General features: G+C 42.8%; 1 protein-coding gene across 1 annotated transcript; it reads left to right on the top strand.

Annotated features, from left to right (window-relative positions):
* Nucleotides 1-222: 222 nt before the first annotated feature.
* Nucleotides 223-12,800, top strand: LOC139402805 (semaphorin-4F-like; the record flags this gene model as incomplete). Its single annotated transcript, XM_071146726.1, has 14 exons — nucleotides 223-299; nucleotides 375-574; nucleotides 1,594-1,727; nucleotides 3,284-3,343; nucleotides 5,518-5,616; nucleotides 7,898-8,009; nucleotides 9,290-9,400; nucleotides 10,408-10,547; nucleotides 10,693-10,874; nucleotides 11,061-11,205; nucleotides 11,435-11,639; nucleotides 11,770-11,879; nucleotides 12,029-12,171; nucleotides 12,745-12,800. Coding segments are annotated over exons 2-14 (1,600 nt in total), but the record flags the coding sequence as incomplete, so codon positions are not given.
* Nucleotides 12,801-13,835: the final 1,035 nt, after the last annotated feature.

Below are 13,835 nucleotides of genomic sequence, written 5' to 3'. Positions count from 1 at the left end.
AACAATAATGGGTGTGTATCCAGTAACTCTCCTTCCACTATTTGTTTTGTGCATTGATCATTTAATTATTATTATTTTTTAAATTGTGCCCCTCAATAAATTAGACTACTGTTCATTTCAATGCTGTTTACATGGGAATATGTGAACATTGATTTTGGTTGTGGTTTAGTGAGATTTGAACGCTTCCTGGTTTAACACCCTGTAATAGTTATATTACATACTGTACTGTACCTGACCTGGAGGCTATAAGTAGCCTATTATACCGTGTTAGAAATAGCACCAAATCGGACACCGAATAGGTAGGTGAGAATAAAAAAATACGCCGTATTTTGATACACTTGAACCGTACTTTTTTGTTTTCTTGGTTTCTGTAGGCGCTTCGTTCCCCCCTGTCATCCACTTTTGATAGAACGCCCCGAGCGTTTTAATGATGAGTAACTGACGCGCGGTCATCAACGGACATTCTTCCTGATGTCACTTCTCAACATGCGGACCACCTGTTTTATGACCGTGATCTTGTGGCTCACAACTGGTTCATCTCGTTGTCAAACACCAATTCCCAATGTTCACGGAGGTGAGTACAGTACAGTTGGACAAACGGCCTCTCTCTCTCTACATACAAAATGTATAGCAATTCCTAATGGATACGGTAACGTTATGGAGGCTCCAATCTAATTAGTCATAGCAATGCAAATGATGTTGCCTAGCAAACAAGTACATTTGTAAGAAGTCTATTATCAGCACCCAGTGTGGTTTTGGTAGGCTAATTTATTCATCTGGGAGTGGAGATGGTTAATTACTTAATCCAACATTTAACCAGATGGGAAGGTTTGAGGCATGGTCGAGAAATGCCCATTAAACAACACCTTTAAAATGACTGAAGACAGGCGTGTCATTTCACTGCTGTTTTCACTAAGTACCTGGAATAATGCAGAGTGAGTATAGACTGGGGTTACAGTGTTATCCTAGTTTTGCCTGCTTTCATGGCTAGATAGGCCTAGGCTATAGGTCTTAGATTGTAATACAGAGAATGTGGAGGATTAAGATGCCCCACTCTTTGTGGTGTGTGTGTCTGTGTGTTAACACAAATGCAACAAGGAGCAGTTTACCAGACACATATTAAGCCTATGTCACAGACGAAATAGCAAACGCAAAGGAGAGTTTAGCCCCAAAATTGTCTACCTAAATCAGCATTGAGTGACTGGTGAGTAGGGGTTTATTTATTACGCTGATTCTGTTGCAAAACATTTCTTAAACGGAATGAAATGGGGAGGGACCTAACTGAATTTGTCCAATAGAAACCATTTTTTGTTGTTTGGACTAATTATTGCACCCCAGCTCTGGGTAGCAGCCGACAGACCACAAGAGTGTTTCTCAGTAGAGGAAGTGACACAATTACTGATGCTTAGATATGGTTCCCTAAAAGTCCCTGTAAGTCAGTCTCATCCTTCGCACATTCACTCAAAGGTCAAAGGCAAATAAATGGGGTGGAGGAGGGGAGTCTATATATTACGGAGCCCTGGTCCAAAGTAGTGCACTGTAGGAAATAGCCATTTGGGGCACATCCCTAATGTTATGTCCTGTTCTCCTCAGGGTTAGGTGCAGTTCTGGGGGTGTCCAACGCCAGCGTCCTCCTGCAAGATCCCAGCTCTGAGACACTCTACCTGGGAGCCAGAGGCTCCATCCTGGCCCTGCACACCTCCAACCTCACCTGGAAACACCCATCAGTGAGAGAGAAAGGGAGGGAGAGACAGAGATGGGGGAGGGGGGAGGGACAGGGACATAAGAGGACGGAGGGAGGGACAGGGAGATAAGAGGGCGGAGGAAGGGGGGGACAGGGAGATAAGAGGGCAGAGGAAGGGAGGGACAGGGAGATAAGAGAGCGCAGGGAGGGACAGGGTGATAAGAGGGCGGAGGGAGGGAGGGACAGGGAGATAAGAGAGCGGAGGGAGGGAGGGACAGGGACATAAGAGGACGGAGGGAGGGAGGGACAGGGAGATAAGAGAGCGGAGGGAGGGACAGGGAGATAAGAGGGCTGAGGGAGGGAGGGACAGGGAGATGGGAGGGAGGGAAGGAGGGACAGAGAGATAAGACGGCGGAGGGAGGGACAGGGAGATACAAGTGGAGAGGGAGGGACAGGGAGATAAAAGTGGAGAGGGAGGGTCAGGGAGATAAGAGGGCGGAGGGAGGGATGGACAGGGAGATAAGAGGGGGAGGGACAGGGAGATGGGAGAGCGGAGGGAGGGATGGACAGGGAGATAAGAGGGGAGAGGGAGGGTCAGGGAGATAAGAGGGGGAGGGACAGGGAGATGGGAGAGCGGAGGGAGGGATGGACAGGGAGATAAAAGTGGAGAGGGAGGGTCAGGGAGATAAAAGTGGAGAGGGAGGGTCAGGGAGATAAGAGGGCGGAGGGAGGGATGGACAGGGAGATAAGAGGGGGAGGGACAGGGAGATGGGAGAGCGGAGGGAGGGATGGACAGGGAGATAAGAGGGGGAGGGACAGGGAGATGGGAGGGAGGGAAGGAAGGAGGGACAGAGAGATAAAAGGGCAGAGGGAGGGACAGGGAGATAAGAGGGCGGAGGGAGGGACAGGGAGATAAGTGGGCGGAGGGAGGGACAGGGAGATGAGGGAGGGTCAGGGAGATAAGAGGGGAGAGGGAGGGTCAGGGTGATAAGAGGGCGGAGAGAGGGATGGACAGAGAGATAAGAGGGGGAGGGAGATGGGAGAGTGGAGGGAGGGATGGACAGGGAGATAAGAGGGGGAGGGACAGGGAGATGGGAGGGAGGGAAGGAAGGAGGGACAGAGAGATAAAAGGGCAGAGGGAGGGACAGGGAGATAAGAGGGTAGAGGAAGGGACAGGGAGATGGGAGGGACAGAAAGATGGGAGGGGGGAGACTTCTTCAGTTGACTGTCTGTGTGTGCACGGTTATCTGTGCATATTTCCACTCTTGATCTTAGCTAACTGGCAGTGAAACGAGTGTGTATTTGTTTCGGTGTTTTCATGATGGGAGTATTCATGACCACAAAACCATAGAAAAACCTACGTCTTACCTGGGACAAACACACTATGCCAGACATTGATTAAACCTAGTCCTGGACAACTTTCTCAATAGAGATTCTCCACTGACACTGCTTTTTAGTCCAGTACTGGGCTTAACCTGATGTTTAACTGTGTGATGTAACTGTATGATGTTTAACTGTGTGATGTAACTGTATGATGTTTAACTGTGTGATGTAACTGTATGCGTTTGTGTGTTCTCTCTTTGACTTCCGTCTCTGCAGATTAAGTGGGAGGCAACAGAAGAGGAGAGGAAGTCCTGTATGGGGAAAGGCAAGAGAGGGGTGAGCAACGTGGGGTGCTCTTGATCTGTGTGTGTGTGTGTGTGTGTGTGTGGTGTGTGTGTGTGTGTGTGTGTGTGTGGTAAGAGATGGCAGTGGCGGCTGGTGGGAGGAGCTATAGAAGGACAGGCTCATTGTAATTGCTGGAATGCAATAGATGGAACGGAGTCAGACGTGGTTTCCATATGTTTGATTTGTTTGATAACATTCCATTCCAGCCATTACAATGAGCTTGTCCTCCTATAGCTCCTCCCACCGTCCTCGCTGCTCTGTAGTGTATCTACGTGGTTAAAGGTGTCGGTGAGATGCCATGCTTCACACCCATCACCTTTGCCTTTTGTCATACTCATCTATGTCATGATGTATGATACCGTTACCATAACGACTGCTTTACTGACTCTTCAGCTTCCTGTCAACAACACATCACATCCTGTATGTTTGGCTTTCAGATGACTTTTCACTTTGTATCTGGTCATCTTCAAAGACTGATAAACAGAAGCATGACTTACCTTAAATAGTCAGGGAGTTAGAGTTCTTCACTACCGTTTATTCAATGGGAGTAATATGAAAACCAACCTTGGCCTGTATACATTGTGTTCCTGGCACCTGAGTTGAGAAACCCTGCATTGTACTTCTGATTATAACCATATTTTATTGATCTGTTTAGAGCCAGGTTCTCCTGATCTAGGATCATGCTATCTACCCCAAATCCTAACCTTAGCCATTATGGTGAGGAATGTAAACTGACCTGAGATCTGTGTCTAGAGGCAACTTTATCCTGCTCTTTTATGGCCCTGTGGTAAGAAGGAGTTGTCAAACATGCTTCGGCCTAGCTTAAACTAAAAGGCAATCAGGGACTTGAAAATCCACAAAATATTCCTTATCCCAGGGCACTTTAACTGTTTCAGCATATCAAATCAAATCAAAATTATTTATATAGCCCTTCTTACATCAGCTGATATCTCAAAGTGCTGTACAGAAACCCAGCCTAAAACCCCAAACAGCAAGCAATGCAGGTGTAGAAGCACAGTGGCTAGGAAAACTCCCTAGAAAGGCCAAAACCAAGAATGAAACCTAGAGAGGCTATGAGGGGTGGCCAGTCCTCTTCTGGCTGTGCCGGGTGGAGATTATAACAGAACATGGCCAAGATGTTCAAATGTTCATAAATGACCAGCATGGTCAAATAATAATAATCACATTAGTTGTCGAGGGTGCAGCAAGTCAGCACCTCAGGAGTATTTGTCAGTTGGCTTTTCATAGCCGATCATTAAGAGTATCTCTTCCGCTCCTGCTGTCTCTAGAGAGTTGAAAACAGCAGGTCTGGGACAGGTAGCACGTCCAGTGAACAGGTCAGGATTCCATAGCCGCAGGCAGAACAGTTGAAACTGGAGCAGCAGCACGGCCAGGTGGACTGGGTACAGCAAGGAGTCATCATGCCAGGTAGTCCTGAGGCATGGTCCTAGGGCTCAGGTCCTCCTAGAGAGAGAAAGAAAGAGAGAATTAGAGAGAGCATACTTAAATTCACACAGGACACCGGATAAGACAGGAGAAGTACTCCAGATATAACAGACTGACCCTAGCCCCCCGACACATAAACTACTGCAGCATAAATACTGGAGGCTGAGACAGGAGGGGTCAGGAGACACTGTGGCCCCATCCGATGATACCCCCGGACAGGGCCAAACAGGCAGGATATAACCCCACCCACTTTGCCAAAGCACAGCTCCCACACCACTAGAGGGATATCTTCAACCACCAACTTACCATCCTGAGACAAGGCCGAGTATAGCCCACAAAGATCTCCGCCACGGCACAACCCAAGGGGGGGCGCCAACCCAGACAGGAAGATCACATCAGTGACTCAACCAACTCAAGTGATGCACCCCTCCTAGGGACGGCATGGAAGAGCACCAGTAAGTCAGTGACTCAGGCTCTGTAATAGGGTTTGAGGCAGAGAATCCCAGTGGAGAGAGGGGAACCGACCAGCCAGAGACAGCAAGGGTGGTTCTTTGCTCCATAGATTGTAAAGAATTAGAGATACAAACAGGCTTACGTTTTCCCCATCTGGTAATCTTAAATGGCACCCTAGTCCCCTATTCAGTGCACCACTTTTGACCAGGGCCTATAGGGGAGAATAGGATGCTGTTTGAGACATGTTTCTTTGTCTCCCTCTACAGGATGACTGTTATAACTACATCTGTCTGCTGGAGGTTCTGAAGGATGGAAGGATCTACGTCTGTGGCTCCTACGCCTACAATCCCAAGTGTGCTTTCATAGTCAGTCACGTTCTCTCTCCTCTCTCTTCTCATACTCTACACCTATATTATCATTATTATTATTATACTCTACTCCTATATTATTATGATACTCTACACCTATATTATTATTATACTCTACACCTATAATATTATTATACTCTACACCTATATTATTATTATACCCTACACCTATATTATTATTATTATACTCTACACCTATATTATCATTATTATTATTATACTCTACACCTATATTTTCATTATTATTATGATACTCTACACCTATATTATTTTTATTATTATTACATCCTATACCTATAATATTATTATGATACTCTACACCTATATTATTATTATACTCTACACCTATATTATTATGATACTCTACACCTATATTATTATTATTATACCCTACACCTATATTATTATTATTATTATTATGATACTCTACACCTATATTATTTTTATTATTATTACATCCTATACCTATAATATTATTATGATACTCTACACCTATATTATTATTATTATTATTATGATACTCTACACCTATATTATTTTTATTATTATTACATTCTATACCTATAATATTATTATGATACTCTACACCTATATTATTTTGATACTCTACACCTATATTATTTTTTATTATTATTACATCCTATACCTATAATATTATTATGATACTCTACACCTATATTATTATGATACTCTACACCTATATTATTATTATACCCTACACCTATATTATTATGATACTCTACACCTATATTATTATGATACTCTATTCCTATATTATTATTATACCCTACACCTATATTATTATTATTATACCCTACACCTATAATATTATTATACTCTACACCTATATTATTATTATACTCTACACCTATATTATTATTATACCCTACACCTATATTATTATTATTATACTCTACACATATATTATTATGATACTCTACACCTATATTATTATTATTATTATTATACACCCATATTATTATTATTATACTCTACACCTATAATATTATTATGATACTCTACACCTATATTATCATTATTATTATTATACTCTACACCTATATTATTATGATACTCTACACCTATATTATTATTATACTCTACACCTATATTATTATTATACCCTACACCTATATTATTATTATACTCTACACATATATTATTATGATACTCTACACCTATATTATTATTATTATTATTATACACCCATATTATTATTATTATACTCTACACCTATAATATTATTATGATACTCTACACCTATATTATTATTATTATACCCTACACCTATATTATTATGATACTCTACACCTATATTATTATTATACCCTACACCTATATTATTATTATACTCTACACCTATATTATTATGATACTCTACACCTATATTATTATTATTATTATTATACACCCATATTATTATTATTATACTCTACACCTATAATATTATTATGATACTCTACACCTATAATATTATTATGATACTCTACACCTATATTATTATTATTATACCCTAAACCTATATTATTATGATACTCTACACCTATATTATTATGATACTCTACACCTATATTATTATGATACTCTACACCTATATTATTATTATACCCTACACCTATATTATTATGATACTCTACACCTATATTATTATGATACTCTACACCTATATTATTATTATACCCTACACCTATATTATTATTATACTCTACACCTATATTATTATGATACTCTACACCTATATTATTATTATTATTATTATACACCCATATTATTATTATTATACTCTACACCTATAATATTATTATGATACTCTACACCTATAATATTATTATGATACTCTACACCTATATTATTATTATTATACCCTACACCTATATTATTATGATACTCTACACCTATATTATTATTATACTCTACACCTATATTATTATTATACTCTACACCTATATTATTGTTATTATTATGATACACCTGCTAGATGCTCGTTAACTGTTGTGGTGAAAGACATGTTATTCATTCAGTTCATGTTTTTAATTGATAGGCTTACACACATGATGTTCACGTCACAGGAGGCGGGACCTTAATTGGGGAGACCAGGCTCGTGGTAATGGCTGGAGCGGAATCAGTGGAACCAAATCAAATACATCAAACATATGGTCTCCATGTGTTTGATGCCGTTCCATTGTCTCCGTTCCAGGCATTACTATGAGCCGTCCTCCCCTCAGCAGCCTCCACTGGTTCACATACACTACTAAATATAGACTGTGTGTGTGTTCAGGACCCAGTGACGTTTGTCCTAGTGAAGGAAGGTGGTGACAAAGTGAAGATGGAGAATGGGAAGGGGAAGTGTCCTTATGATCCCAGACAACCTCACTCTGCTGTTACTGCAGGTTAGACACACACTCTGCTGTTACTGCAGGTTAGACACACACACTGCTGTTACTGTAGGTTAGACACACACACTGCTGTTACTGTAGGTTAGACACACACACTGCTGTTACTGCAGGTTAGACACACACACTGCTGTTACTGCAGGTTAGACACACACACTGCTGTTACTGTAGGTTAGACACACACTGCTGTTACTGCAGGTTAGACACACACACTGCTGTTACTGTAGGTTAGACACACACACTGCTGTTACTGTAGGTTAGACACACACACTGCTGTTACTGTAGGTTAGACACACACACTGCTGTTACTGTAGGTTAGACACACACTCTGCTGTTACTGCAGGTTAGACACACACACTGCTTTTACTGCAGGTTAGACACACACTCTGCTGTTACTGCAGGTTAGACACACACACTGCTGTTACTGTAGGTTAGACACACACACTGCTGTTACTGTAGGTTAGACACACACACTGCTGTTACTGCAGGTTAGACACACACACTGCTGTTACTGCAGGTTAGACACACACTCTGCTGTTACTGTAGGTTAGACACACACACTGCTGTTACTGTAGGTTAGACACACACACTGCTGTTACTGTAGGTTAGACACACACACTGCTGTTACTGTAGGTTAGACACACACACTGCTGTTACTGCAGGTTAGACACACACTCTGCTGTTACTGCAGGTTAGACACACACACTGCTGTTACTGTAGGTTAGACACACACTGCTGTTACTGCAGGTTAGACACACACACTGCTGTTACTGTAGGTTAGACACACACACTGCTGTTACTGCAGGTTAGACACACACACTGCTGTTACTGCAGGTTAGACACACACACTGCTGTTACTGTAGGTTAGACACACACACTGCTGTTACTGTAGGTTAGACACACACACTGCTGTTACTGCAGGTTAGAAGACACACACACTGCTGTTACTGTAGGTTAGACACACACTCTGCTGTTACTGCAGGTTAGACACTCACACTGCTGTTACTGCAGGTTAGACACACACACTGCTGTTACTGTAGGTTAGACACACACTCTGCTTTTACTGCAGGTTAGACACACACACTGCTGTTACTGTAGGTTAGACACACACTCTGCTGTTACTGTAGGTTAGACACACACACTGCTGTTACTGCAGGTTAGACACACACTGCTGTTACTGCAGGTTAGACACACACACTGCTGTTACTGTAGGTTAGACACTCACACTCACTAACACGCTCACACTCTATCACATCCTGTCTATGTGTGTACTGTAGATGGAGTGCTGTACACCGCCTCCCCTTCTAACTTCCTGGGCACGATGTTTGACATCACCAGGGCAACAGGTCAAGAGGTGCACGTACATCAGTCCATCAACTGGCTCAGTGGTGAGACCCATCTGTCAATCACACACACTCCCAATGCATGTTGGGAAAGATGATAAAATACTTCTACTGTCCAAACTTCTGTAACACCAAACAACAACAGAATGTGTCCAATGAAGAGTTTAACTCAGGATGTGGTTTAGCAGTGTGGTGTTACTTACCTAATGAGTTCTCTTTGATGATGGTCTATATCTTTAACCATCCACGTGTTTTATGCCAGTAAAGTCATACCGTATAAAATAAACATCACCACAGCTCTGATGGAAACAGGATGTTTTGGTACAGTTTTATAAATGCCAACAGATAACTTGTCCGTTGGACATGGTGGGATCTTTTTGTGGCGGTAGAATGAAGGATGTGAGAAGTGGAGATGGAAAGGTCTTTATATGCTCGTATTGATGTAACAACCATCATAAGTAAACTGGGAGTCATGGTTGTGTGGTCCTCCCACTACGACTCGGGAAGTCATGCAGTTTATTAGGCTACAGATGAAATAACTGAAAGTGCAAGGTGATTTTGACGCTCTTTTCCAATAAATATCGAGGGTCTTATTCTGGTGACGTGATGATCGATGCTTGACTGCAGTTTGACAAATACAAATATTCTTGCTCTTATCGATAGTAATCTCATCATGTAGACTAGTGTTGCCACACTGTATCTGTGAGCTGTTGGCTAGAACGCTCGTGTCAAGACCAGAATATGCACATTTGCTACTTAACCTAACCTGAGATATAACTATCGGTACAGTTGAAAATGGAAACACATTGAACTTTACATTTTTATTCGGTACATGAAAACTTAAGCGAAAAATAATGTTTTGTGTGTCTACATCATCACACATTGATTTTTATCTGCAAAAAGACAGTTTAGTGGAAACACCACTGATGAGAAAATGTGCAAGTTTGTCTGGGGCTACAAGGAAAATGTGAACCGTCGGGGGTGTTGAGGACTGGAGCTGGGAAGCACGACACACAATATGTCATTAATATGTCCTTCTCTGATGAGTCCAGATCCAGAGTTTGTGAGTTCGGCCCTGGTCAGGGAGAGTCCTGGAGATGATGATAAAATCTACTTCTTCTTCACGGAGAACGCCTTAGAGTACGACCTTTACACCAAGGTCAGGGTGACACGGTTGGCCAGAGTCTGCAAGGTGAGATACATCTCTCTCTGTCTGTCTGTCTCTCTTTCCTCTCTTTCTCTCTCTCTCCCTCTATTTAGCTCATGTGTGCTTTGACTCGTGCTCTCTCTCCATCCTTCTCATCCCCCTCTCCCCCATCCCTTTCCCTATCTGCCAGGGAGACGTGGGGGGCTCTAAGACCCTGCAGAAGCGCTGGACCAGTTTCCTGAAGGCTCAGCTGGTGTGTCAGGACCGGGACAGTGGCCAGCACTACACCGTCCTGACCCACGCCTACCCCCTGGAACACCGCCTGGGAGACCCCAGCAGCACACACTTCTACACCCTCTTCACCTCCCAGGGGTAAGGGGGGGGGGGGGTGGAGATGGGGAGAGAGGGAGGTAGAGATGGGAAATGGGGTGGAGAGTGAATGAGAGAGAGGACAGATTGCGAGGGAAAGAGAGAGGAGAATCACTAAAATATGAATATTATGTTAGTGACTCATACAGACGGCATTACTGCAATGAACATGTTAATGTGTGTGTTTAGGAAAGGAGAGCGCGTGTCAGCAGTGTGTGTGTACAGCCTGGCTGACATCACCAAGGTGTTTGCGACGGGAGGCTTCAGAGATATGAAGAGGAACTGTGTGAACAGTGGCAGCTCTGAGTCTGTACCCGACCCCCGACCTGGACAGGTATTCACCAGACTCACCTGGGTTGTATTTATTAGGGCATGCAATAGAAAACATTTTAAAAACGTTTTGCAACGGATAGCGAAAATTAGTGCTTCTTTCGAAAATGAGTGTTTCTTTGTTATTGGACGGATCAAGGTAGTCATTTTCCATTTTAGGGTTATTATCATACAGTGTCCTAGTATGTCCATCATCGTCATAACCCGCTGAACTGTTCTCTGTTCCCCCTCAGTGTATCAACCATGTCCTGAGAGCCCGGGGTTACAACTCCTCCTTCGACATGCCCGACCGCGTGCTGCAGTTTGCCAAGGAACATCCTCTGTTGACGAACACTGTGGACGCAGCGCCCCTCCTGGTGAGGAGGGGAACCACATACACCAGGATCACAGCCACCAACATCTCCAACAGTGATGCTGCCCTACTACATCTGGGAACAGGTGAGAGAGAAAAACATCAAGTAATCGATAGACCAGGCAGTTAATTGACTATGCTGAACATATCAGAAAATGCTCTCATTTTGTGGTTGATGATGTTCTGTGGTGTGAATTGATGTGTGTTTTCACACAGATCAGGGGGAGTTACACAGTGTGTCTATTGTTGGTCGTACTGCTACTCTGCTGCAGGAGATCCCTCTGACAACCTCAGTAGAGCCCGTCAACAACATCCTCATACACCAGGTATCAGACACACACACACACGCGCGCGCACACACGCACACACACACGCACGCGCACACACGCACACACACACACACACACACACACACACACACTCAGACACACTCAGACAGACACACAGACATCTTTAACCCTTTGCTCCCTCCCAGGGCCATGTGGTGGTGGGCTCCCCCTCCTCTCTGTCCCTTGTGCCAGTAGAGGGGTGCAGGGTGTACTCCAGCTGTCAGGTGTGTGCCCGGGCAGCAGGACTAGGTTGTGCGTGGGACGTCAACACGAGAGCCTGTGTTGCGGAGTGAGTCTACATAGCATTCTCTTTGTGGGGGTTTGAGTCTCTTTCTCTCTCTCTCTTTCTCTCTCTCTCTCTGAATTCAATTCAAGGGCTTTATCGGCATGGGAAACATATGTTAAGGCCCTCCTTGGTAGGCCTCTCTCTCTGTCTCTATTTCTGTCTCTGTCTCTCTGTCTGTCTCTCACTCTCTATGTCTGTCTCTGTCTCCCACTCTCTGTCAATTCAATTTCAATTTAAGGGGCTTTATTGGCATAGGATACATATGTTTACATTGCCAAAGGAAGTCAAATAGATAATAAACAAAAGTGAAATAAACAATAAAAAGTTTACATTTAACAGAACACTCCAAAAGAATAAAGACATTTTAAGTGTCATAATATGTCTAAATATACACTGTTGTAATGATGTGCAAAAAGGGAAATAAATCAACATAAATATAGGTTGTTTCTCTCTGTCTCTCCCTCTCCCTCCCTCCTGCTGTCCAGAACATTGCTTTATCTTCCTTCCTTTCAAACGAGTTGTTTCACTGTCACCCTCACATCTCACCGTCTCTCGTTGCTCTTCCTCTGTTCTCAGCTCTCCAGTGCAGAGGGAGTCAGAGGACCCTTTGAAGGTGTGTGGCACTGGAGAGGGTGAGTACGAACACTATTCCACTATTAAACAGGTTGATTGGAATTGTAGTGCTAGAGGCGCACTACAGACCCTTGTTTGATTCCAGGCTGTATCACAACCGGCCGTGATTGGGAGTCCCATAGTCCCACATTTGACCCAGCATCGTCTGGTTTAGGGTCTGGCCGGGGTAGGCCGTTATTGTCAATAAGAATTTGTTCTTAACTGACTTGTATAGTTAAATAAAGGTTAAAAAATATATATATAATAATTATATAATATAATTATATCAGTTATATTCCATTATTACCCATGCATAAGGTTCTTATAGCACATCTAGTCCACTATTAAACATGCATAAGGTTCTTATATCACATCTAGTCCACTATTAAACATGTTTAAGGCCCTTATATAACATATATTCCACTATTAAACATGCATAAGGTTCTTATATCACATCTATTCCACTATTAAACATGCATACAGCCCTCATACCACATCTATTCCACTATTAAACATGCATACAGCCCTCATACCACATCTATTCCACTATTAAACATGAATACAGCCCTCATACCACATCTATTCCACCATTAAACATGCATACAGCCCTCATACCACATCTATTCCACTATTAAACATGCATACAGCCCTCATATCACATCTATTCCACTATTAAACATGCATACAGCTCTCATACCACATATATTCCACTATTAAACATGCATACAGCCCTCATACCACATCTATTCCACTATTAAACATGCATACAGCCCTCATATCACATATATTCCACTATTAAACATGCATACAGCCCTCATACCACATCTATTCCACTATTAAACATGCATACAGCCCTCATATCACATCTATTCCACTATTAAATATGCATACAGCCCTCATACCACATCTATTCCACTATTAAACATGCATACAGCCCTCATACCACATCTATTCCACTATTAAACATGTATACAGCCCTCATACCACATCTATTCCACTATTAAACATGCATACAGCCCTCATACCACATCTATTCCACTATTAAACATGCATAC

This window comes from Oncorhynchus clarkii, unplaced genomic scaffold, assembly GCF_045791955.1.
Source record: "Oncorhynchus clarkii lewisi isolate Uvic-CL-2024 unplaced genomic scaffold, UVic_Ocla_1.0 unplaced_contig_5613_pilon_pilon, whole genome shotgun sequence".
NCBI lineage: Eukaryota > Metazoa > Chordata > Actinopteri > Salmoniformes > Salmonidae > Oncorhynchus > Oncorhynchus clarkii.
The sequence above is the reverse complement of the archived record's forward strand: the minus strand, read 5'-3'. Positions and strand labels throughout refer to the sequence as shown.